This window comes from Osmia bicornis, chromosome 4 (assembly GCF_907164935.1).
Source record: "Osmia bicornis bicornis chromosome 4, iOsmBic2.1, whole genome shotgun sequence".
NCBI classification, from domain to species: domain Eukaryota; kingdom Metazoa; phylum Arthropoda; class Insecta; order Hymenoptera; family Megachilidae; genus Osmia; species Osmia bicornis.
Window position 1 is genome coordinate 9,682,624 of NC_060219.1, and position 23,263 is coordinate 9,705,886.

Sequence of the window (23,263 nt, forward strand, 5' to 3'; positions counted from 1 at the left end):
AGTAATTAACTAGAGAAAATGACCTCCGATGGTAAAATGAAGTAATTTTCTCGTCAAGGTATCTCTTCCGGAGTCATATTTCATGCAATGGGGTGTCGCGTGGTACTTTACTGCTTTAACACGCGCTACAAACAAATGTACCGGTACCTCGCCATAAACTAATAAATATATTAACTAGACTCGTCAAACAAGTCGTAAACGATTACAATACATGAAGGAAACTCGAGATGAAGCAAGAAAGTAATGGACCGTACTGGTGATTTACGAGGAGTACTTATTTCCGAGGTTAAGGCAGCATGCCAGCACGAGGACACCATTTTCTTCTTCTCTAGCAGACCCTGTCTTCTTTCACCATTCAAATTTCCCAACTGTAATTCTACTAATTTATAAGTACTGTCAATGCATTTGAAAATTATTTTGATTAATTGTAGTTACGTAAAATTTATTGAAAAATTTTCCAAGCTCAATTTTATCAAAATCATTTATCTACTCGCATATGAAAATAGATGATGTTAAATACCTTGATATTCATCAGAGACCGTGGATACGATGAATATAGAGGACGCGTCGCTTGGTGATACTTTATTTTACGTTACTTCTTAAAACAATGATCCGCGTCGGTGCCAAGGGATAAAAGCTTCGCAGAGTGTACCAAGAACCCTTGCACCTCGCTCGTGCTAAGCACAATGGCGCCATATTGTGAAAATATTGATTACGATTCGCCAACAATGGAGACAATGCCGTAGACTTCGCTGCCGTGGCGACACTTGAAAAAAAGAGTTTCTTCTCGAGTACGTCTTGTATACCTCACAGTGTCGTGTTTCGCTGAAGTCGATTCCCTTCATCGTTCGATAAGTACTTGCTTATATATATTGGGGTTTATTGCACGAAGGAAGACTACTTGGGTCGCTTCCACGTTTACACCATTCCCTGAAAGAAAATGTTTAATATTAGAACAAGGAAATAATTTAAAATGTATTCGAAATTATTGGTATAAGTTGGTAGGGACTAGGGGGGCTGGACCCCCAAAAATAGGAACTGATTCCCCTACCATTTCAATATTTGTGACATTCCAAAATTCTGAAATTCTCAATTTACAAAATTTCAGAATTCTAAATTCCAAATTACTAAAATCTTAGAAGTCGAAAATTCTAAATTCCAAGTTACCAAAATCTCAGAAGCCATAAATTCTAAATTTGCAAAATTTCTGTGGTACCTGACCCAAAATAAAATCCTAGTTAGCCCCAGAATAAAAGTGAATCCGGGCCCAATGGACAACAAATTTAACTTATCGTCTTCTTTGTTCCCCTCACCCTGATTTTCTGTCATTCAAGAATGCCCGAAGGCACGTCAGCAAATTTAAGTTGGACACGTACAACCGCGTGAACAATTCTTCAAGCACCCCGCCAGTTTATTGGTGAGCACGAAGCAAACCACCCACCTATCTGTTTGATCTTTTCAGACTGAAAAGTATGTAAATGCTGGCGTTGCTATTTTTTTCTTTTTTACTCTACGCACTTGTACGATCGCGTATCTTACAACTTAAACATTCTTTCGAGCTGGGGGAAATTTTCAAAATCCACGGTAGGTTTTTGAAATTCTAAAGAAAAGGTTTTCCTAAGTTTCCCCTAGATTCTTGTAAAATGGTGGAAGGTTTCTTCTTCTAAGAAAGGCCCCTTATACTAATTTTCGCGCGTGTATATTGGGTTGCCTGCTATTAGGGGAGATCTGCTGTTCTATATAAAATTCTAGTTTTGAATTATATTTTTTATATTTCTGAATTATAAAACAAATTGTATAAACAAAACTATATTTATATAAAATTTCATATTTAATTCCAATACATAATCTATAATAAATATGCAAATTACTTCCACTGACATTTTTTTTCACATGAATTCTAGTAAATTAATAAAAATATGTTTTTGACATCAAAAAATAAATTTTAATTTTACGGTAAGAAAATTAATTAGAAAAATGGATTAAAGGTCCAATTTTTCTTAATATCGTCCAACAGTGTTTTAAAAGTAGAACGTTCCAGTTCGAACAGTCGGACAAATGCGTAACGAGAAATAATAAAAAGGAATGAACGAGGAAGGACGTATGTATGACTCTTTTTTTTTTCGAATCAACGAGCCATTACGAAAACGGTCGGCCTCCTCTCCGCCCCAATGCTAACAACAAAACGCCTCTCCGGAGCTAACGAAATGCTTCTGAATCGAACGAATTTCGAGTTTCGTACATGCGAAACTCGTGGATCTATGCGTGTATACCATCCATGATACGTGTACGTATTTGCTAGAGTGCGAGGGAAAAGAGGCGAACGAATGCACGCACTCGCTTGAGAGACTAAATTGATCGAACCCGTTTTGTTTGTGGTCACTCTTAAAACTCGAGTGACAAAGAATCATACACCCCTTGGACCGATATGTTCGTTTCGAGCGTTTTTCTTTTTGCCCGCTGGCTGTTGCCCCCTTTTGTTAACTTCGGACCTCTTTCGCGCATTTCGAAAACGTCTGACTATTGTTTTTCCTCTCTTTCTGCCAGACGAATCGTGAAACTTTAAACATATCCTTTATTTATTATAATATTTATAGACATTGCGTATAATGTCTGAGAAAAATTTGAATTTTAAATGATAATAGTTTTTTCTTTTTTAATTATGGAAGGTTTGCGAGTGATTTTCACATTTATTTGTATAATAAGAAATGTTACGTCTGTAGAAAATGTGGACATTATAATACTTATCTTATCACTCATGATTAGCAAACAGTATTTATTCCGTTTCACTAAACAGTCGACTTTTGAACGCGTGCGTGTGTATTAAAAATACGTACGACACTTCTATAAAAATTTTGCATTAAAGGTCATAGTTGTTACAAAAATAATGAGATATAAAATATTTCCGTCAAAATATAAAATACACATGGCGCAAAAAGCACTGCTCTAGTTCCTGAAGAGAATTTAAATAATAATAAAAACAAAACTTGGAAGTGTATTATTCCAGTGAAGTGTTCTTAATATAATAATAAAAAATGAGTAACAGCGATTTGTGGATACGTGATATAATAACAAGTTATGGATTGTCTTCGGTTCTTCTCGTTCTATTGACAATTTGGATATCACGAAAATGGTCCGATTTACAGAGAACGATTTACAAGGCTTATCTGACTGGCTTCGAAGTTGAATGCTCAGAATTAGCAACGTCTTACAAGAAACATCTATTTAAATCACTGCAACATATTGTTTCAAGTGATAATGTATTGAGATCTATGAACTGTATCCGCCTGTTAGAGATTGGTGTTAAAACAGGTGCGCATTGCATGTAGCATTCGTTCAGGGGTTTTTAATACGTTCGAGCCTGAGTTCGGTTAAAATTAACCCCTTGACTTATGATACACCCTGCCATTGGTATTTTCAATATGATTGAATTTTTAACTGTAATTACCATAATCAAAAGTCACATTGTCCATGAATGTCGCAACATTGATCTGTTCCACTGATACGGTATGAGTAGATTTACCCACCTGGGCCTGAACGTGCTAACTCTTCAGTTATACTATAACTGCTCTATATATACACTGTACATTATAATCATTTTGTTAAATAATAATATAAAAAGAATGTTCTCTCTTTCACCATGCCATTTTCATATAAACAAATTTTCAATATATTAGGAATTAAAGGGCTGCCCAAACTTAATGGGTACCCTGTATACTGAATACAAACGTTACAGGTGAAAATATACAGTTTTACCCAGATAATACTCATCTGATTGGCGTTGACCGAAATGTGAGATTGGCTGAATATCTAATAAAAGGAAATCGTTCTTGGCAATTTTCACATATTATCATTGAACGTGTAATTATTGGCGATGGTAGCTCCTTGAAAGATGTTCCTACAGGATATGTAGATGTAGTTGTAACAATAAGATCATTATGTTCGGTGACATCGATACAATCAACGCTTCAAGAGATTCGCAGAGTACTGGCACCGGTAACATAATGATCATTTTGAATATTATTAAACTGTATATTGATATAATCAAATATATATCCGGATCATAAATCATCATTTATTTCAGGGTGGTCAATATTTGTTCATAGAACACGTTCCTGCAAACGAAGGAACTTTCATACGATATTTACAAAAGATATTATCGCAAACAAGAATATGGCCGTCATTTTTTGGCGGCTGTCATTTAGATATTGATCCTATCACGCATATTAAAAATGCTGGATTTGATCACGTTATAAGCGCTACATTTACACTTGACGGTTATGTATCTCAATCTTTTCATTTAGCACTTTCAAGGCAACACGTGCTAGGCGTTGCAGTTCGTTAATTAAAAACTAAGGTAGTTTTATGTTTATACAATTTATTATTAAACATGATAAAAAACTTCATTAGCTTCGTTAAATTTTTGTACATGAACAAATTGTAATTTTTGTTATGTATTTTTTATATTGCTATCTAAAATAAAACTAAAAGAGTCATATAATTTATTATGTATTACTATGCATAGTATGTTACATACTATTTTGTCCATATAAAATTAATAATAAAATACCTAGCATATACTACAGAACCCTGTATAAGGGTCTACTTAATCCTGATAGAGAAAAATTTATGCTGTATATCTACTGTATTTATAGAAAAATCCGGGTTACACAGGGATCTACTATATTTACCATAGAGAATCCGTGTTAGAGGATTGTTCTGGTGTTCAATGAATTATTACCTTTATTTTCCATTACCAAATCTTGATTGTTTGTAGTCACTCTCTTCCAAAGTAACTAATTAGACAAGTACGAAAGTAATTCAGAATCTGAAGTTAGTTCTGAATCAGAATCATACAGTTTTGTTTCAAAATGCAAACGATTTGCATTATTAAACTTGTTCTTATTCTTCTTAGTTTTACCATTATATAAGGTTTTTATTCGATTTTTTACTACAGCTTGCTTTTCAGACTTATGTTTTCCTAAAACTGAAAATACTCGATTATTTAAAAATATAATTTGTACTTATTAATTCTTTACTTAAGTATTTTGTCTCATTACCTATTGTATTACAAATTCCTCCTTCAATTAAATTATTACGTCCATTCTCATCTTGTTCTTTCGTTACATTTAATTTTTCTCCGTTTGTTCGACGATGTTTTGGATTCAACTTCTTATCAATAGTTGTATATACATTATCACTGTACCCATTTTTAGATGTTTTTGATTTATGAGAAGATGATATATTAGATATATAGTTTTGTGAATTGATCGATGTATTTAATGTATTATCAATGCTTTGTCTATCTGTTATATCTTTTCTCAAATTAAAATTTTTGTTAATTCCACTTAATTTTAATCTACTGCTATTACTACAAGTTTCAACAACTGGGGAAGAAAATTTAGTGAGTTTGTTAGACGACCCAACAACATTACTTAGAGATGCATTATCAGATGTTTTACTGCTGCATTTACAAATCAAAATAGTACTTTGATTACTATCTGTATCACAGCTTCTTACATTAATGATGTTTGATGGAGATTTTAAACCATTAGCTTTGTTTCTTAATGAAAGCTGAGATCTATTCATACTACTATCTGATAATTTAACTGTATCAGATAATAAATCAGTTTTACTACGCGTTTTCGTATTATGGGCAGTTTTATATCTTTTAATGGTAGCTTCTGATAATCTTTTTAAACGAACTGTTGTATTTAAGTATTTTTTATTTCTCATCATATTAGTTGGCCGTTTGTATTTTTGGATTTTAGATTCTGATAATCGTTTTAAACAAACCAGTGGATGTAAATTATGTGAGTAATTTTTTAATTTTTTATATTTCTGAATATCAAGATTCGATAATCTTGTTAGAACAATTACTGGATTCAAGTTTTTAGGATCATTCACGATCTTATTCGACTTTTTTTTATGCTTCCGACTTTCGACTGTCCGAATCACTGAATTCGAGCTGGTTGATTGTTTAAAGTTACTGTATACGTCAGACGCTCTTGTATTAATTTTTTCTGACTGAATTATTGTATCATTCAATTCATTGTTCTTAGAATCTCGTTTATGATTTCTACTAACTGTTTGGCTTGATCGAGACATATTTATAGATTGATTCTCATTGCATTTATTTAAATCTTGGATATTGTTTGAATTACTTAAAATTTCACGATTCGTGCATGGTGCATCGTCAAGCTTTTTAAGATCATACAGTTTTGAAGATAATCTGTTAGAATAAATTCTACTATTTTCTACTTCATCAGATTTTTTAGAATCTGATATAGACAGAGTACTATTCATTGAACTTTTATTAAACATCCAGTGTTTGAAGCTTCTTTTCTTACGAATATTTCTCTTCTTTTGTAATGGATATTTAAAATTTAATGCAGGATGTATGTGTTGGGTTAATTTACATAGTACTTCTTTATGACTGTGTTCCATAGTAATAAGATCAACAGGTGAGTCTCTACCACTGTACAACTTTTTACGGTGTCTTATTTTAATAGCACTGCAATCCAGTAAAGACCTTCTCAAGTAACTTTCCTTGGAATGCTCTGGTGTAAATACTTTATTTGATGACTTGCAAGAATAAGATTCACAATTATCAGACGATGGACTTTTCGTATTAAGTGCTTGGTCTAACATGTCCACATTTCCTTGTGTATCAATATTTTGCTGTGGCACTGTACATGTCATTATTTCAGTAGTTACTGGAGAATGTTGCCTACTGTTACTATTATTGTTATCCTTGGTATTGTTTTCTCCATTATTTTCATGCATTATATCGGTAATCTTTGATATTTCTGTACTTTCAAAATATGTTGTATCGGAAACATTTTCTAAATTATCATGTTTTGCTCCTTCTACAATAACCATTGTGTCTGCTTTATTTGTTGTGTTTGTATTTGATAAAATATATGCAGCTGTATCAACAGAACTGCTAAGAAAACTTTCATTACAATGTGGCTTTGTATAGCTCATATTTAATCCTCTTTCTATACTTAAATGGTTATTTTCTAAATGACCAATTTTATGAATACTCGTTTGATAAGGTAAATAACTAGTATTAACCCAATGTTGTACAATACTTTTACGTTTATCTACAGCTGGAGATTGATATTTACTTGAACATAGTTCAAACGTTTTGACATCGAAGTCAATATCATCTGAAAGCTAATTCATGTCATCATTATCACTATTAAATTTTGTTAAAGAAGATTATACACACCTGTTCTGAATATTCAAGGAAGAAATTTTCCCAGAATATTTGCCTCTCTTTTATAGTCTCCAGAGGTAATTCATAGGTCATATGACCTTTTACTCCTAACACTCTGTACCATACATAAAATCAAAGTAGATATGTAAGTTTTAGTAAAGTTGAAAGCATTTTAAATACATTATAGAAATAGAAAAAGGAAGAAGTAATACTATAGATTTTATTATGGTTTTCACATTGATGTTGTAAGTACTGTACATGATTGTAACAATAATTTACACCTTTGATTTACCTTCCAATACCTTCACGATAAGAATTTGAAAGAATACTACTATCAAATTTCCTTTTCCTATCTTTTTCCATAATGCACATTAACAAATTTAACAAAATAATGAAAATAACATAAACACCATGCCACAGTTATGTTACATGACCAATATATATACATTATGTTACACCAAATTCAATAGTGAAACATTTGCACCAAAATGAAAATCAACTTCAAATAAATTTAATATAATAACATTTGCGCATACAGCCAGTGACTACAGATACAAGAAGACTGGACATGTCTTTCTTCTCGAGGGGATATAATTTTTAGGGGTCTCAAATAACCCGTGATGTATACTACCACAGCCTACTCTAGGCTGTGATACCACATACTATGGTGATACTACGTATCCATGTAATGGTTGTTTGGGATAAAAACTTTATGGCGCCAATTATGCTACTGTGCTGTTATATTTGAGTATTGCTTAATATCTTCAAGAATGCCGGCTTTTTTGAAACATATCGAAGTAGAAAACTTTAAATCGTACAAAGGAAAACTTATTATAGGACCCCTAAAATCGTTTACTGCTGTTGTTGGACCAAATGGATCTGGTAGGTTATGTTCTTTTATGATAGCGAAAATAACTTCAAAAATAATCTTAAATTTGCAATACATCGTTTCTTTATTACAGGAAAATCTAATTTTATGGACGCGATTAGTTTTGTTATGGGAGAAAAAACAAGTAGTTTACGTGTCAAGCGATTTAGCGAACTGATTCATGGAGCATCAATAGGAATGCCAGTTGCACGAAGGTATTTTCAATTTCCTGTATGGAGTATGTTATAAATTTTTATGCCTTTGTTAGTAAAAAGGTTAAAAATATCCTTCTTAAATACCTCTTAAATACCTCTTAAATACTTCTTATACATCCTTTTTACTGCTTCATCATGTTTGTTATGTGTGTGTTTATATATCTGTATATCTTCCACTATGGAAGAAACTCACATTAGTGCATTGACATTACTATAAATTACAGTGCATCTGTAACTGCTGTATTTGAATTAGAAGATGGCTCTGAAAAAAGTTTTATGCGTTCAGTACAAGGATCCTCTTCAGAGCACAGGATAAATAATAACGTGGGTTTGATATATGTTAAAAATAAAAGCTTACTTACATATTTTTATAAAAGAAAAAATCACTTTAAATGATTTGTATGTATATTATTTAGGTTGTTACCAGTCAAGTATATCTCAATGAATTAGAACAACTTGGTATTAATGTCAAAGCAAAAAATTTCTTAGTATTTCAAGGAGCAGTTGAATCAATAGCTATGAAAAATCCAAAGGAACGTACTGCTCTTTTTGAAGAAATCAGTAATTCTGGAGCATTAAAAGCAGAATATGAAAGGTAACTTTCATATACATTTATATCATTTCTATGTACAAACACAATATATGATACTTTATAGGATGAGAACAGAAATGTTAAAAGCAGAAGAGGAAACTCAATTTTCCTATCAAAAAAAGAAAGGGATTGCAGCAGAAAGGAAAGAGGCAAAATTAGAAAAAGAGGAAGCTGAAAAATATCAACGTTTAAAAGAAGAATATGTAATTAACTTGCTGACTCATTCAAATAAACAACAACATTTAATATACATTTGAATGTTAGATACATTTTCTGATTATATCTTTTTATAGGTGGAAAAACAAGTTGAACTGCAACTATTTCGATTATTTCATAATGAAAAAAGTACAGAAAATTTAGAAGTTTTACAGAAAAAGAAACAACATGAAATAGAAAAGATTGAAAAGAAAAAGGAAAAAATCGATGAATTGTTGAAAGAGAAGAAGAAGGAAGCTGGTAAATTGGCAAGAGATCTTGCTAAGATAGAGCAGGATATTAGAGAAGTAGAAGTTGAAATAACAAAGAAAAGACCCACATTTATTAAAGCAAAAGAACGTGTTGCACATATGCAGAAGAAAGTAGAATCTGCACGTAAATCGTTAGCTCAAGCACGTATTGCGGATGAAGCTCATAAAAAAGATATACATGAACTTCAAGAAGAATTGCGTCAAGTAGAAGAAGCTAAAGCAGCTTATGAAGCAAGTATTGCTGGACAATCTCAGTTGCAAGGAAGAGATGTGCAACTTGAAGATGAACAGGTATTCATTTATTTTAAATTTATAAACGGTACAAAATATGTTATTATTCATCCACAATCTTTAATTGATTAAAATATTTACTTAAGGTTAGAGAATACAATCGTTTAAAAGAGGAAGCTGGCAAACAATCGGCGAGATACCTTCAGCTTCTTGATTCCATTAATCGCGAACAAAAATCAGATCAAGACAGACTTGATAATGAAGGAAGAAAAAAGACAGAGATAGAAAATAAGCATAAACAAAAAGGTCACATGCGAGATGAGGCTCTCAAAAGAGTGGAGAAATTGGAAGAACATATAAGAACATCTGAGGCTGCTTTGGAAGATCAGAAAAAACTGCGAGCTGATTTACAAGCTGATGTTGGTACATCAAAAGATAAAATACAAAACCTACAACGAGAATTAGAAAGTATTTCGGAACAATTAGGTGATGCGAAGGTTGATAAACACGAAGTATCAAGGACTAAGAAGAAAACTGAAATTGTAGAAAATTTCAAACGCCTCTTTCCCGGTGTGGTAAATAAATAATTACTTTTCATGCTCTATTTTACTCTCGTGAGTAATTTGTTTTAAACATTTCACTATTTAATTGCTTCATAATTGCTATTGTTTTTAGTATGACCGTATGTATAATATGTGCGAACCCATTCATAAAAGATATAATGTTGCAATTACCAAAGTTCTTGGAAAATATATGGAAGCTATCGTTGTTGATACTGAGAAAACAGCTAGACAGTGTATTCAGTATCTGAAAGAGCAATATCTTGAACCAGAAACATTTCTTCCTCTTGATTATATTCAAGCAAAACCATTAAAAGAAAGACTTAGGTACATTATATAAAAATAATTCATTTTAATGTTAAATTTAATTTAATATAAAACAAAAAATATTGTTTGAGAATTGTAACACATTTATTTCAGAAACATACAAGAACCAAAAAATGTGAAATTATTGTATGATGTTTTGCATTTTTCACCTAAGGATATTGATAGGGCAGTATTATTTGCTACAAATAATGCTCTTGTATGTGAAACACCGGAAGATGCAAATAAAGTAGCATATGAGATGGATAAGAAAGCAAGATACGATGTATGTACGCAACAGTTCTATTTATCAAATATTGAGTAAATCAAATTTCGTATAATTACAGTGCGTTGCATTGGATGGAACATTTTACCAGAAAGCTGGAATTATATCTGGTGGTAGTTTAGATCTTGCAAAGAAAGCAAAGAGGTGGGATGAGAAACAGATGTCCCAGCTTAAAGCACAAAAAGTAGAATATTTTTACATCGTATATAATTTTTATTTAAATTCAAAAGCTAATGAATTTAACATCTTTTACAGGAAAAATTGACGGAAGAATTACGTGAATCATTAAAAAAATCACGAAAAGAATCTGAATTAAATACAGTCGAATCACAAATACGTGGATTAGAAACGCGTTTAAAATATAATAAAAGTGATTTGATTGCTACAGTAAGTAGTAAATCACAATTTTATTACGATTTTGATATCAAATTTTATTTACCAAATTATTTATTATAGCAAAAACAAATTGCGGAACTTGAAGCAGAGCTAGAAGCACTTCAAAACGAATTAAATATGTTTGGTGTAAGTATAGATTTAGATTATTTCATATGTGTATGTTACATGTTAGAGATAATATAATTTATGTACATAGCCAACTATAGCTGCAATTGAAAAGACGATGGCTGAAAGAGATCAAGAAATACAAAATATTAAAGAAAAAATGAATAATGTCGAAGACGATGTGTTTGCAAGTTTTTGCGAACAGATAGGAGTATCGAATATTCGACAATATGAAGAAAGAGAATTACGGTATGCAACTCCCTACATAAAAATTCAACAAATATATATAAAAATATGTATATAATTATTATGGTTGTTTCAAACATTGCAGATCGCAACAAGAAAGAGCAAAGAAGAGGATGGAGTTTGAAAACCAGTGTAATCGTATCTATAATCAATTAGATTTCGAAAAGCAACGTGATACAGAAAGTAATTAAAATTTACATTTATACATTTCTAAGATCTTTAATAATTGTTCTGATAAAATAACACCGAAAAATTTAGGTAATGTTTTACGATGGGAACGAGCCGTTCAAGATGCAGAGGATAAGCTTGAATCTGCGCGACAAACTGAATCAAATCAAAAAGCAGAAATAGATCACGACGAAACTCAAATGGAACAATTAAAATCGGCAAGAAATGCAAAGAAAATGGAAGTTGATCAGAAAGAAGATGAAATAACTAAAATTAGGCGAGAGGTTGCAGCAATAGCAAAAGATATACAATCTGCTCAGAAACAATTGAATATTATTGAAACTAAAATTGAACAGAAGAAAGCTGAACGTCATGCTATTCTGATGCAATGCAAGGTATATTAAATAAAATCAGATTTATTAATTTTACGATTCTACCTATGCTGTAATGTTGTTTAGATGGAGGACATTGCAATTCCAATGCTTCATGGAAATATGGAAGATATAGCGACCGAAAGTACTACCAGTAATAGTTCAGAAGTAAATGACTCCTCCTTAAGTACTCATCAGCAGTATGAACGTGAAAAACGAATTACTATAGATTATGCTCTTCTTCCTGAAAACTTAAAAGACATCGATGAGGAAGATGTTAAAAAAACTACTGATAAATTAACAAAAACAATTAATGATTTACAAAATACCATTCAACGTATTCAAGCTCCTAATATGAAGGTAGAAAATTATAATTAAAAATATTTCTTATCTTTTTAATATTGTTTCATTAGCTTCCATTATTCTTAAAGTAATCACGCAATTTGTTTAGGCAATACAAAAATTATATCTTGCTAAAGAGAAATTACAAGAAACTAACGAGGAATTTGAACAATCTCGTAAAAAGGCAAAGAAAGCGAAAACACAATTTGAAAAAATAAAAAAGGAAAGACATGATCGATTTATGGCCTGTTTCGAGCATGTGGCCAATGAAATTGACCCTATTTATAAGGTTGACTTATAACATACAGGAAACAGTACATGTCTTTTTGTGTCATAAATTGAACTAACATAAAAATATTTTTTCCATTTTAGAGTTTAGCAAAAAATCAATCTGCTCAAGCATTTCTTGGGCCAGAAAACCCTGAGGAACCATATTTAGATGGTATTAACTATAACTGTGTTGCACCAGGAAAACGATTTCAACCAATGTCTAATTTGTCTGGTGGGGAGAAAACTGTTGCTGCATTAGCTTTGTTATTTGCAATTCATAGGTATTTATGATTATGCAATCATTCATTTCTTAAGTTCTAATATTAAAATTCAGATATATTTTGTAATAACTTATATATACATCTTTTACTACTTATAGTATACATATATGTTTTAAAAATAAACGGTACAAGGTCAATCAATATTTTAATTTTTAACATCCATGTAATTTATAATTTAATTTGTTGATATTTTCAGCTTTCAGCCTGCACCGTTCTTTGTTTTGGATGAAATTGATGCTGCGTTAGATAATACTAATATAGGGAAGGTTGCTAGTTATATACGCGATAAAACAAACTCGTTACAAATCATTGTCATATCATTGAAAGAGGAATTTTATTCTCATGCTGATGCATTGATTGGCATTTGTCCTGATGTAAGTATATATAAAATATACATAATTAGAATATTAAGGTTACTCTACTTTCTTTGAATTACAGGTTGATGAATGTTTGGAAAGTAAAGTACTAACCCTTGATTTAACTGCATACCCTAAACACTGTAATTGATAGAACACATTTTTCATCTATATTTATACTTACAGTTTTATTTTTTCATATTATAATTTTATTTTCCATATAAAAACAATTGATATTAGAGGTAATATCAAAATATATCAGAGTTTATAAAAATATTTTGTGAACTTTATTTAAAAGTTATAAGTATAAAAAAAGATACAATTTAAAAGGTATATGGACCATGAATCTTTCACATGTACTTTAATTATTACTTTCTTATTCTTCATAAGTATTATAGTTATACTATTATACTTTGATTAATGTAACATAAGGTAAGAAAATTTTACTATTATCTAAATTTAATTTCAGTGGACAATTACCTATTTTGTTATTGTTATGTAATAAATTATTTATATAAATATGTAGAACGATGTACTGAAAAGTATTCTGTCAATTTTTTTAAGTACATCAGATGTTGAATTATAACTTTTATATTGTAACAATGTAAACACCTACTTTTTCAGAATAAAAACTTGGACTGTAAAATTATCGAATTAGTTTTCTTTCTGTTGAAAAAATATGAGCAGTAATACGAGAAGTGAACCCGTATTTTCTACAAGTTCTGAAGTAAACTATAGAAATTTTAACCTGCAAAAGTTTGCTAGAAATAATCAAAGCTAACATACGCAGCAGAAGCAGAAACTCGTTTATTCTGTGAATTCTACACCACATTGGCTATTTGGTAAGGGTCTGAATTTGAGATTTCAAAAACGGGCTTTTGTAGAAGACGGCTACTTATCGAGCAGCTAAAGAATGAACAGTAGAGCAAGGTGCGCGCGCATGTGTATGGACGATAGCATTCTAGCTGAGAGTTTATGTGGAACCAATATATCCAACGGCGATTTCGAAAGGATTAGAAGGAATATTAAAACGAAGAAGCCACTCGAGTGGCTGTTTTTGGAAAAACACAAATACTTTAGCTCCACGTAATATTAAAAATTTATAGTCTACCCTAAATATGGTTACAACGCGCATGCCATTGGCTGCTCAATAAACGGCTGTTTCCTGGAAATCGCCGCTGCTGAAATCTTCATTGTGAACAATTATCGAACACTTACTACAGCTCAATGTGGTTAAGTTTACTATTGCCAGGTACAAAACGCGTAGTTTTCTAAATGGTTTCATCTTCTTGATCTCCCGTAAGTCACTATTTTGAATTCTTGCCTTTGTTAGCCTTGATTTTGCAGCGATTTTACATTGATGTTTCATCAATGCCGTCCCTTTTAACAAGTTTTCCTAACGAAACATAAAAGTCAAATATTGGTGATGTTGGGTGATGTTTGAGCCAGTATCAGCAATAAAAGCTATTATACCATTCACTATTTGAGAACGAAGAATATTCAAATTAGCGAGTCACCCTATATGTAACCGCACAAGAAAGTGAAGACTTTTGCAGGGAGAGCATGCATGTTATTGGCCGCTCGATAAGTTGCTGCTTCCCGTAAAACTCCGCCCCCACAGCCACTACCGCAGCTACTTATCCAGCGGCCGTTAAAATTTAAATCAGTTAAAGCCAAGCGATCTAAAAGATTAGCAGCCAGAGAAACACAAAGCACATAAAGAATACATCAAAACATAGTCATTATGTCAACGTCTAACACCAATATTGTAATAAAAGTAGAACCAGATACAAGTACCAGTACAACTACAAGTACAAATAGAAGTACGGGTATAAATACAAATACAAATACAAGTACGAGTGGTACGAATTCTATTAAACGTAAAGTATCTACGAATTTAACACTGCAAAAGAAATTAGAAGCAGTAAGAAAGAAAGATGCAGGTCTTTCAACAATTGAAATAGCAATGGAATATAATATCAGCGAAACTACCGTAAGGCGGTGGATTCGAGAAAGGGAGAAATTGGAAAAACACAGTCTTTCATTAACATCAAAGCGCTTACGTTTATCACCTGTTGAGAAAGTTAATCAAGCATTAACGATTTGGTTCCACGGGGAACAAAAAAGGAACAACGCACTCACTGTTATACAAGTGAAAGGTATTGTCTTAATATGTTACACACCATTTAAATTGAAAGAAAGATTAATTGAAAAATTGTTACTAAGCAGTCTTACTTTGATTATAACATTAATTTTTTCAGCAAAAGCTCAGGAATTCTTTCAGCGTTTTGGTGGTTCAGAATCCTTTAAGGCAAGTGATGGTTGGTACCGTACATGGAAATTCAGGAACGGTATTCGTTCCATAGCACCATCTGGGGAACCATCATCTACAAATACAAAAGCAGCAAACCAATTTACCACTGAAATATCAGAGTTAATAGATAAAGAAAACTTAACTTTATATCAGATATTCAATGCGGACGAAACCGAGCTCTATTTTAAAATGATGCCAAATAGAAGTTCAATTGTAAAGACAGAGCACCAACTTCCAGGGCATAAAAAAATTAATGATAGACTGACTGTAATGGCATGTTGCAATGCTAATAGTTCATTCAAAATGCCATTACTAGTAATAGGGAAACATCAAAAGCCAGCAGCAATGAAACATATAGCACCACAGTTATTATCTGTAAAGTATACAAATCAGAAAAATTCCTGGATGAGTGCAATCATCTTTGAGAGATGGTTTAGGGAAGACTTTGTTCCCCAGGTTGTTGCTTTTTTAAAATCAAGAGGACTACCAGAAAAAGCAATCTTACTGTTGGATAATGACAAGTCACATCCATCACTAAATATGCTAACTGTAGATGGGATCAGAGCAATATTTTTTCCATCATATGTAACTCCACTTATACAACCCCTTGATCAAGGAGTCATCAATGTAATCAAACGAAGATACAAGGCAAAATTTTTAAAATATTTAATAAACGCTCAGGCTGATGGAATGAATTATAGTCGAGCAATAAGCTCATTTAACATAAAAAACGCAATTGATTTAATCGGTGATGCATGGGATGAAATTAGTGAGAAAACAATCTCGAACTCTTGGAAGAAATTATTAAATATGCCGGTTGATGAAGATAATAATAATCCTGATTATGTTTCTTCTGAACAAATCTACCAAATGTGCAAGAAACTTCGAAGTCATGAAGATATTACATTAGATGAAATTAATGAATGGATACATTCTGATGGCTTATCAACCTTAACGGATGAGGAAATCATTGATGCTGTAGAGAATCCTGGCAATGATGAAACTGGTATGTTACAGAAAATTCGTGTAGGATCCTGCCGGAAAAGTTAAGGGCGTTTCCCCGTCTCGGGAACCGTCCACTAAGACTTGTCAGTGAGTGGGACTGACGTGGACGGTCCCTATTCTAGACGCCTGGGTTCTAAGTACAACTCATAACTTCTATATATGGAACTTAGTCCCGTGATGGACCGCTTATGAGAAAACGATACCGACTTACATGCACGACAACACCTTACGGCCATCACGGAAAAGCCCAGGCGCCGGGGAAATGACGCTATGCTTCGCTCAAAACCCCAATCTTCACATTAGAATTTAATATTTATATTTGTTATTTTGTTCATAGCAGAAACAGAGAATGACCATTATACAGAAAGTGAAATTTCACCTTCACAAGCAATGGAGGGTTTGGACTGTGCCATCTCCTTTTTTGAAAAAACTGGTATCCTCATATCACTTTCTGATATGAAAATTCTGAAAAGGGTGAGAGACGAATTATTGAAAATTAAAAATCAGATTTAATTTAGAAGAATATCTAATAATTAGGGGAGAGAATGGACTTCTCAGTTATAACAATAAAAATTTATTTTGTTACTCTGACTCAATTATTAAAATCCTTTCCAAAAATTCCTCTATCGCGATTCCTAATAATATATGAAAACGTGTAAATAATGGAACTGAACGTATGAACAAGACAACAAAGTAGTTTGCGCGCGCATGGATGAATAATGAATACTTACGATGGCGGGACATTCCAGCCGAATGTTAATATGGCGGCGATTTATCGAACGACCATGGTACAATCAGTTCCAAAAATATTAGAAGAAATACTATAAAATGAAAGAGTCACCGGTCTTAATCACGTAGACTTTACTAATACCCGCACAGGCCCGTAATATCACTGAAATCAAGCTACGTTGGGAACGGCTTGCCTCTTCATTCTGAACAGTAATCAAATTCAAGTTGGTTCAAAGGGAATTTCCTATACTCTATAACAATAACAACATATCAAATAATATAAAGTCATAATAATATAATATATAAAAATAATGCAATTTGGAACAATTATTGTATCAATATTATCACAATTATACTTATGAGAGCTATCTGAGTGCAGCAATTATAATTTGATAGTTACATTAAATATGCTTTAATTATATGGTTGATAAACCAACTTTCTGCAAACTGTAGGTGATTTCCAGCTACTGACAGGAAATGAATTTTTCCTGATTCGAATAGTGCTTTTAGTCCCAGTTGATCCTAAAGAAAATTTTGTTAATTTTACTGAAGTTTACAATATCTAATGTTGTAATATTGTATACCTTGCGATATAAATCAGTTTCTTCAAAGGTCTGAATTTCTGTTGCTTGTCCCGGTTTGTAGAATCCGAACCATTCTGTTTCTCGAGGCCAAACTATCGTATCATTAGCAAATTTAATTAGCACCATGGCATTTAACTTTTGTAGATTTTCTTTATACGTCTGAAAACATAAATGAAATAACAATACTTTGTAACATTTGTATGAGCTGTAGGGAGAAATACGCATGTTATTAGCTGTTGAATAAATGGCCGATTCCGGGAAATCCCCGCCATTAGAAGAACCTTGATATCAATAATTATCGAACGGTTACTACGACTAAACCTGGTCAGCTTTGCTATTGTCATAAAACATACCTCATTAATATACCGTTCATTGTTGATATCCGCCATAAATGTACTCTTTTCTTTGTATTCTTCTTCTTGATACGGATCGTGCCAATAAGTAGCTTGAATAAACTTTTCTTGAACAAATCTGTTATATAAGATAAAAAGATTTGAAAACTCTGTATCTATTTGAAATATATTCTGCATATATAAATAAATACTTTAAGTATGCTCCATATTTGATCATTCGGTTTACGTAATTGCAAACGCTTTTCTTTACAGTTCCACAATTTGGCAATCCAAAAACACCTTGATGTTGACCACCCACAGATATAAAATTCTTAATCGGAGGATTAGGGCATCTTTGAATTAGTGCTCTCCTGTAACACATTAAATATCAGCAATAACTACTTTCAATTTATACTTAAATAATTTTTAAAAATAATACATACAGAAATTGAGCACCTTGCGAGAATCCAATAGCGTTATAACCATCTTTGAAACGTTTATCTGCTGATAGTTGCTGGCAGATCTCTTGTATATCTTGGTTGATATTTCCAAAATAACTGTGTTCCACATCCTGAAACATTATAATATAATGTTAGAAAACATTGATGGTAGATTAGTTGATATGGTTTTTCATTTGAACTTTGTAGCTTAATATTTGAAATACTGTTTCTTTAAATTTTATCTAGTTTTGGCGGACTCCCGTTATATTGCCACGCGTTATTTTGCCGCATAAGCGACTTCCCCTTCACACGGACTTTTACGCACACTGATGGCGCTTCCCCACCATCATAGCCCAGAAAGATGAAGGTGGACGTTCGTCCACATTTCTCCTCCTTCTAAACCATGACTTCGACCGTTAGTGGAAGAGGCTCTTGCTATATCGCCATTACTAGAAATATTCCACCCCATTCGCGGCGATATAACACGAATCTACTGTAATTAGCAAGGTAGGTGTGCTCAATCTTGCCATACTAATATTTAGAGTGTTGGATTAAGACAGTTTTACTAACTTTGCAGGCTTTACTAAGCCTGTAGTTATACATTCCTATTTTGAACCTTTGATGTAATAATTGAAATAAATTTTTTGCTGTTTTCCCGCAATTCTGTAATTTTGTAATTTTAGAGAAGACAAGAAAAGAATGGAAGTAGACAACAAAAGCGGAGTATGCGAACCTGAGAGAAAGAAACGTAAAAATCTTAGTATTTTGGAAAAATTAAAAATTTTGGAGGAATTGGACGTTGTTAAGTCGATGAAGGTAATCGCGGAAAAATATGGTATTCCGGAAAGAACACTGAGAGGTTGGAAAAAGAATCGCTATAAGCTGGAAGAAATAAATAGTACTTATATACTAACGAATAATTCAAAGCGTATAAGAGTAACGGCATTAGACCAACTCGAAGAAGCATTATACATTTGGTACAATTGTATGACCGAGAGGGGAATCACTTTGACGGGACCTCTAGTAATAAGTAATTAATATTTTTAAATTTATTATGAAATTAAATATTCGTTGATTCTTCTTCAAATATATATTATTTAACTGAAGAATTATATTTCAGGAAAAGCATTAGAATTGCACAAGGATATGGGAATTGAAAAGAAATTTGTCGCTAGCGAGGGATGGTTAAGCCACTGGAAAAGCAAATATGGTATGCGCCAGCACGCCGCATGCGGGGAAAGATTTTCCCCGGATTCATTAGAAGCTCCTGTTCTTAAAGAAGAATTTGAAAGTATCATGAGAGAAAACGAGTTAACGTTGTGCCAGATTTTTAAAACTGACAAAACTAGTCTAAATGTTAAAATGATGCCAAAGAAATTGCACTCTAAGCCTACAGATTTTAAACAAAATAAAGAACGCTTCACAGTCATGATTTGTACCAATGGAGATGGAACATTGAAGCTGCCATTACTTGCCATTGGAGAATCTACCAAATCAAAAGCATTAGAAAACGTGTCACCAACTTTGCTTCCTATTCATTATGCTCAACAAACAAATCCATTGATCACCATAGAAATTTTTGAAGACTGGTTTCGAAATGAGTTTGTACCTCGAGTAACAACGTTTTTAAAAGAAAAAGGTCTTCCAGCAAAGGCATTGCTTTTGCTCGACTATGCGCCTTGTTATGCCTCTTTCAATACCTTTTATGAAGGGGATATAAAAGTAACATTTTTACAACCAATGGACTGGGATATAATAGAGAATTTCAAGAGGCATTATAAATTATTGTTTTTACATTCAATTCTTTTTGCACAAAAGAATGGCATAAACTTGACTACTCATTTGAAATCAATCACTATCAAGGACATTATTTACTGGATGAGCGATGCTTGGGATGCTGTGAATGATACAACTATTTTGAAGTGCTGGAAAAAATTGTTACCCAATCACTACTATGAAAACACTAATGAAAATTTGAATGAAAGTATTATGAATGAAGAGATTTTAAACAACGTACGTAAAATTACCGAGTACCAAGATATTGATGAGGAATCAGTGCAGAATTGGATCAATCCGAAAGACGAAGACACCAATGAGGAATCAGCAATACCGACGAATTCAGAGTTAATTGCAATGGTAGCTGTAGATTATAAAGAAGGTATATATATTTAATTAAGAAATACATATATTTTAATAAAAAAAAGATTTATTACTCACAGAAAGGAAAATGTTGAAAACATTAACATAAATGCGTTTTTCTAGAAGATACCGACGACAACGACGCTCCACCTGAAAATAATGATCCAAATAATGTAGTTTCGGCAGCCGATACACTACTTTCTTTTTACGAAGAAAATGGTTTGTTATCTGCATCAGATTTAGCTGTGATAAGAAAAGCCAAACAGTTAGCTATTAAAATAGCTATTTCGGAATAAATCTTGAATAATATTTTGTATAATATTAACTGCTTAAATATATATTTAATGTAATTAATGTAAAAACATAGTACTGATATGCAGGATTCGGCGCGACCACGCATTACAAAGATCAATATTGTTCAAATAAAGGAGAAATGAATTTTTGTAAACTTACACACAGTCATCTTCTTTGAAATGATGTAACAACCACCTACTGAAATGAGACATATAATAATTCTTATAACAATTTCATTATCATGAAGCTATTTGATAATACTATTACAATTTACTTACTTCGGTTGTACTATTGTCTATTTTCTTAACAAGTTTCATAAATGCACAACCATAATGGGAAATCACAGCACTTTTGGCACACACACACACATCACAGATTTTTTACTTCTTGTTTTATTTCTATCACCTCAAGTCTTCTTGATGCTGTTATAACAAAATGTTTTGATAAAAGTCCTAATATAAGTGCATTAATGAACTTGCAAAATGCAATTGCACTTCTTGTTAAATAGAATTCAATGTAGGCAGTCTGAAAAGTTTTCGGCCTGACACATAAATGGTGTTTCCTCCCATAAGTTTCAGGAGATTATATTGAAAAATAAAACATATTTCACATCAAAAAAAATTTTCTTTCATTGTGAAGGTTGAGAACTTTTCAGACTGTCTTCTCACTCTGTGCATAAGTGATCCAGTTAGCATAATTTCTCATTTGTTATTAGTAACTGTGAAGTCATTCTTTACTTTGAACCATAAGTTTGATATTCAACATAAATGGAAATAGCACATTGAAAGCACATTGAAGTGTCTGCTTGGATTAGTCTTATTGTTAGTCTAGATAAGAAGACTTACCTCTATTTCATTATTTCCTATACGAATGGAATATACATAGATATTAGGAACTGTTGCCTCTATTAGCTTTTTTATTGCACCCAAACTAAATGAGAAACAACAGCTATCTCCTGAAATTTAATACTGGATTCTAATTATAATACGTTGGAAAAGATAATATTAGAAATCATAAATAAAGTTCAGCTACTTTCTACATAATATAAAAATTTTTAAATAAATAAAAATTTTACCCATTCCATGCCATAAAACAACTGGAAGAGAAGAACTTTGAATGCCATTTAATTTGTATATTGACAAAAAGAAGAAAAGCAATAAAGTAGTTTTCCTCGATGTGAACATTTTGTAGCCACAGTATATTTATATGTATTATATAAAATAGTAATTCCTACAAAAAGAATAAAAATTAATAATTTTTGTTTATCAAATACATCTAAAAAATATAATAAAAAAAATAAGAGTACAATAAAAAGAACACAATGCATCATCTGTATAGAGAAATTTGAAATGTTGAATATATTGCCAATTTTTTACACCTGAAACTTGGGACACCCTGTATATTAAAACTAATGATATATTTTTTAGCATTACGACGTAAAAACTGAATACCTTCTTGTTATATGATGTTAAATATATTAGTCAATCTAAACGAAACTGATATGGACTGATACTACTACGATGAGATTCAATTTTACCAAACTGTTTATACTATTCAGTCTTGTCGCATTTGTAGTCACTGAGTGAAGGTGACAATTTGTTCTCACTTTCCAGGAACTACCCCGTTAATTTTTATCCCTAGCTTTGTCTCTAAATAAAGCTGCGATTTTAATATTACAATTTTACTAATTTGGTCACAGTGTAATCATATTGGGAATTCCCAAGGTTGTATCTCGAAAATTTGGCCGTACGCAATAAAACGAGTTATTATTAGGTTAAATATACTGGAAGTTAGTGTAATACGAATATTTATGTAAAATAAAATGATTATTACTGATTATTATTACTATAGATTTATATGGGGGTAGGCCATAAAGATATAGTACTTATACTACGATTTGGGTAAAATACGGACCAGCACGCCATTCTTTAGGGCCTCCTGAACACGTCCCTCAAATTTCTTTGCAATCTATTCAGCAGGAACGAAAAATGGTGTGTTCTACGTTCTAGGGATTTTTCTAGGGACTGTTGGTAAAGTTTTCAACGCTAGCAAAATAAAATTATATTTATATACACATACATCTAATTTGTTTTTAAATACTCCATATCTTGATCAGTATTCTTAACTTCAGTTTTTAAATCTTCATT

General features: G+C 32.0%; 5 protein-coding genes across 17 annotated transcripts; 3 read left to right on the plus strand and 2 right to left on the minus strand.

Moving 5' to 3' along the window:
- The first annotated feature begins 2,770 nt into the window (after window positions 1-2,770).
- Window positions 2,771-4,501, plus strand: LOC114874765 (methyltransferase-like protein 7A). The gene is made up of 3 exons (XM_029184364.2): window positions 2,771-3,312; window positions 3,737-3,996; window positions 4,085-4,501. The coding sequence occupies exons 1-3, from the start codon at window positions 3,036-3,038 to the stop codon at window positions 4,343-4,345; spliced, it is 798 nt and encodes a 265-aa protein (XP_029040197.1). The 5' UTR covers window positions 2,771-3,035; the 3' UTR covers window positions 4,346-4,501.
- A 224-nt stretch (window positions 4,502-4,725) lies between these two features.
- Window positions 4,726-8,489, minus strand: LOC114874762 (protein PF14_0175-like). 6 transcript variants are annotated; one of them, XM_046285515.1, is made up of 4 exons: window positions 8,401-8,489; window positions 7,235-7,337; window positions 5,061-7,179; window positions 4,726-4,987 (listed from the first exon to the last, which is right to left on the minus strand). In XM_046285515.1, exons 2-4 carry the CDS (start codon window positions 7,313-7,315, stop codon window positions 4,797-4,799), a joined length of 2,391 nt encoding a protein of 796 aa, XP_046141471.1. In that variant the 5' UTR covers window positions 7,316-7,337; window positions 8,401-8,489; the 3' UTR covers window positions 4,726-4,796. The 6 variants fall into 6 exon arrangements, with proteins under 6 accessions (XP_046141471.1, XP_029040187.2, XP_029040185.2 ...); XM_029184354.2 differs by lacking the exon at window positions 8,401-8,489 and adding an exon at window positions 7,633-7,757; XM_029184352.2 differs by lacking the exon at window positions 8,401-8,489 and adding an exon at window positions 7,625-7,757.
- Window positions 7,897-13,928, plus strand: LOC114874761 (structural maintenance of chromosomes protein 1A). Its single transcript, XM_029184350.2, has 20 exons — window positions 7,897-8,104; window positions 8,185-8,305; window positions 8,530-8,629; window positions 8,722-8,900; window positions 8,962-9,100; window positions 9,191-9,655; window positions 9,742-10,170; window positions 10,271-10,482; window positions 10,576-10,744; window positions 10,806-10,928; window positions 11,000-11,131; window positions 11,201-11,266; window positions 11,337-11,494; window positions 11,577-11,674; window positions 11,750-12,054; window positions 12,118-12,390; window positions 12,482-12,661; window positions 12,745-12,923; window positions 13,120-13,297; window positions 13,362-13,928. Exons 1-20 carry the CDS (start codon window positions 7,993-7,995, stop codon window positions 13,428-13,430), a joined length of 3,687 nt encoding a protein of 1,228 aa, XP_029040183.2. The 5' UTR covers window positions 7,897-7,992; the 3' UTR covers window positions 13,431-13,928.
- Window positions 13,544-23,124, minus strand: LOC114874764 (palmitoyl-protein thioesterase 1). 7 transcript variants are annotated; one of them, XR_006829350.1, is made up of 12 exons: window positions 22,192-22,274; window positions 21,962-22,084; window positions 21,395-21,538; window positions 20,901-21,314; window positions 18,687-18,814; window positions 18,456-18,614; window positions 18,265-18,382; window positions 17,912-18,070; window positions 17,728-17,849; window positions 17,330-17,530; window positions 15,515-15,666; window positions 13,544-14,675 (listed from the first exon to the last, which is right to left on the minus strand). XR_006829350.1 is itself a non-coding variant. In XM_029184361.2 (9 exons), exons 2-9 carry the CDS (start codon window positions 22,298-22,300, stop codon window positions 14,663-14,665), a joined length of 918 nt encoding a protein of 305 aa, XP_029040194.1. In that variant the 5' UTR covers window positions 22,301-22,346; window positions 22,568-22,999; the 3' UTR covers window positions 13,544-14,662. The 7 variants fall into 7 exon arrangements, 2 of the variants coding, with proteins under 2 accessions (XP_029040194.1, XP_029040195.1); XR_006829349.1 differs by lacking the exons at window positions 20,901-21,314; window positions 21,395-21,538 and adding an exon at window positions 23,031-23,124 and having other exon boundaries at window positions 21,962-22,071; window positions 22,192-22,346; XR_006829347.1 differs by lacking the exons at window positions 20,901-21,314; window positions 21,395-21,538 and adding an exon at window positions 22,568-23,000 and having other exon boundaries at window positions 21,962-22,071; window positions 22,192-22,346.
- Window positions 14,648-17,183, plus strand: LOC114874763 (jerky protein homolog-like). Of its 2 annotated transcripts, none has more exons than XM_029184357.2 (3): window positions 14,648-15,438; window positions 15,541-16,599; window positions 16,936-17,183. In XM_029184357.2, exons 1-3 carry the CDS (start codon window positions 15,024-15,026, stop codon window positions 17,109-17,111), a joined length of 1,650 nt encoding a protein of 549 aa, XP_029040190.1. In that variant the 5' UTR covers window positions 14,648-15,023; the 3' UTR covers window positions 17,112-17,183. The 2 variants fall into 2 exon arrangements, with proteins under 2 accessions (XP_029040190.1, XP_029040192.1); XM_029184359.2 differs by having other exon boundaries at window positions 16,939-17,183.
- Window positions 23,125-23,263: the final 139 nt, after the last annotated feature.

What these genes read in the sequence shown, in the direction of transcription:
- LOC114874765 (XM_029184364.2), top strand. Translation starts at nt 3,036, where the DNA reads ATGAGTAACAGCGATTTGTGGATACGTGATATAATAACAAGTTATGGA. An exon ending in AGAGATTGGTGTTAAAACAG is followed by an intron (nt 3,313 to 3,736) that starts GTGCGCATTGCA and finishes CAAACGTTACAG; the next exon opens with GTGAAAATATACAGTTTTAC. An exon ending in TTCGCAGAGTACTGGCACCG is followed by an intron (nt 3,997 to 4,084) that starts GTAACATAATGA and finishes CATTTATTTCAG; the next exon opens with GGTGGTCAATATTTGTTCAT.
- LOC114874762 (XM_029184351.2), bottom strand. Translation starts at nt 7,594, where the DNA reads ATGTGCATTATGGAAAAAGATAGGAAAAGGAAATTTGATAGTAGTATT. An exon ending in TCCTTGAATATTCAGAACAG is followed by an intron (nt 7,180 to 7,234) that starts GTGTGTATAATC and finishes GACATGAATTAG; the next exon opens with CTTTCAGATGATATTGACTT. An exon ending in AGGAATTTGTAATACAATAG is followed by an intron (nt 4,988 to 5,060) that starts GTAATGAGACAA and finishes GAGTATTTTCAG; the next exon opens with TTTTAGGAAAACATAAGTCT.
- LOC114874761 (XM_029184350.2), top strand. Translation starts at nt 7,993, where the DNA reads ATGCCGGCTTTTTTGAAACATATCGAAGTAGAAAACTTTAAATCGTAC. An exon ending in ATAAGAAAGCAAGATACGAT is followed by an intron (nt 10,745 to 10,805) that starts GTATGTACGCAA and finishes GTATAATTACAG; the next exon opens with TGCGTTGCATTGGATGGAAC. An exon ending in TATGAAGAAAGAGAATTACG is followed by an intron (nt 11,495 to 11,576) that starts GTATGCAACTCC and finishes CAAACATTGCAG; the next exon opens with ATCGCAACAAGAAAGAGCAA.
- LOC114874763 (XM_029184357.2), top strand. Translation starts at nt 15,024, where the DNA reads ATGTCAACGTCTAACACCAATATTGTAATAAAAGTAGAACCAGATACA. An exon ending in CACTGTTATACAAGTGAAAG is followed by an intron (nt 15,439 to 15,540) that starts GTATTGTCTTAA and finishes TAATTTTTTCAG; the next exon opens with CAAAAGCTCAGGAATTCTTT. An exon ending in TCCTGGCAATGATGAAACTG is followed by an intron (nt 16,600 to 16,935) that starts GTATGTTACAGA and finishes TTTTGTTCATAG; the next exon opens with CAGAAACAGAGAATGACCAT.
- LOC114874764 (XM_029184361.2), bottom strand. Translation starts at nt 22,300, where the DNA reads ATGTTCACATCGAGGAAAACTACTTTATTGCTTTTCTTCTTTTTGTCA. An exon ending in TAGGAAATAATGAAATAGAG is followed by an intron (nt 18,815 to 21,961) that starts GTAAGTCTTCTT and finishes ATAATGTTTCAG; the next exon opens with GATGTGGAACACAGTTATTT. An exon ending in TCGCAAGGTGCTCAATTTCT is followed by an intron (nt 18,615 to 18,686) that starts GTATGTATTATT and finishes AATGTGTTACAG; the next exon opens with GAGAGCACTAATTCAAAGAT.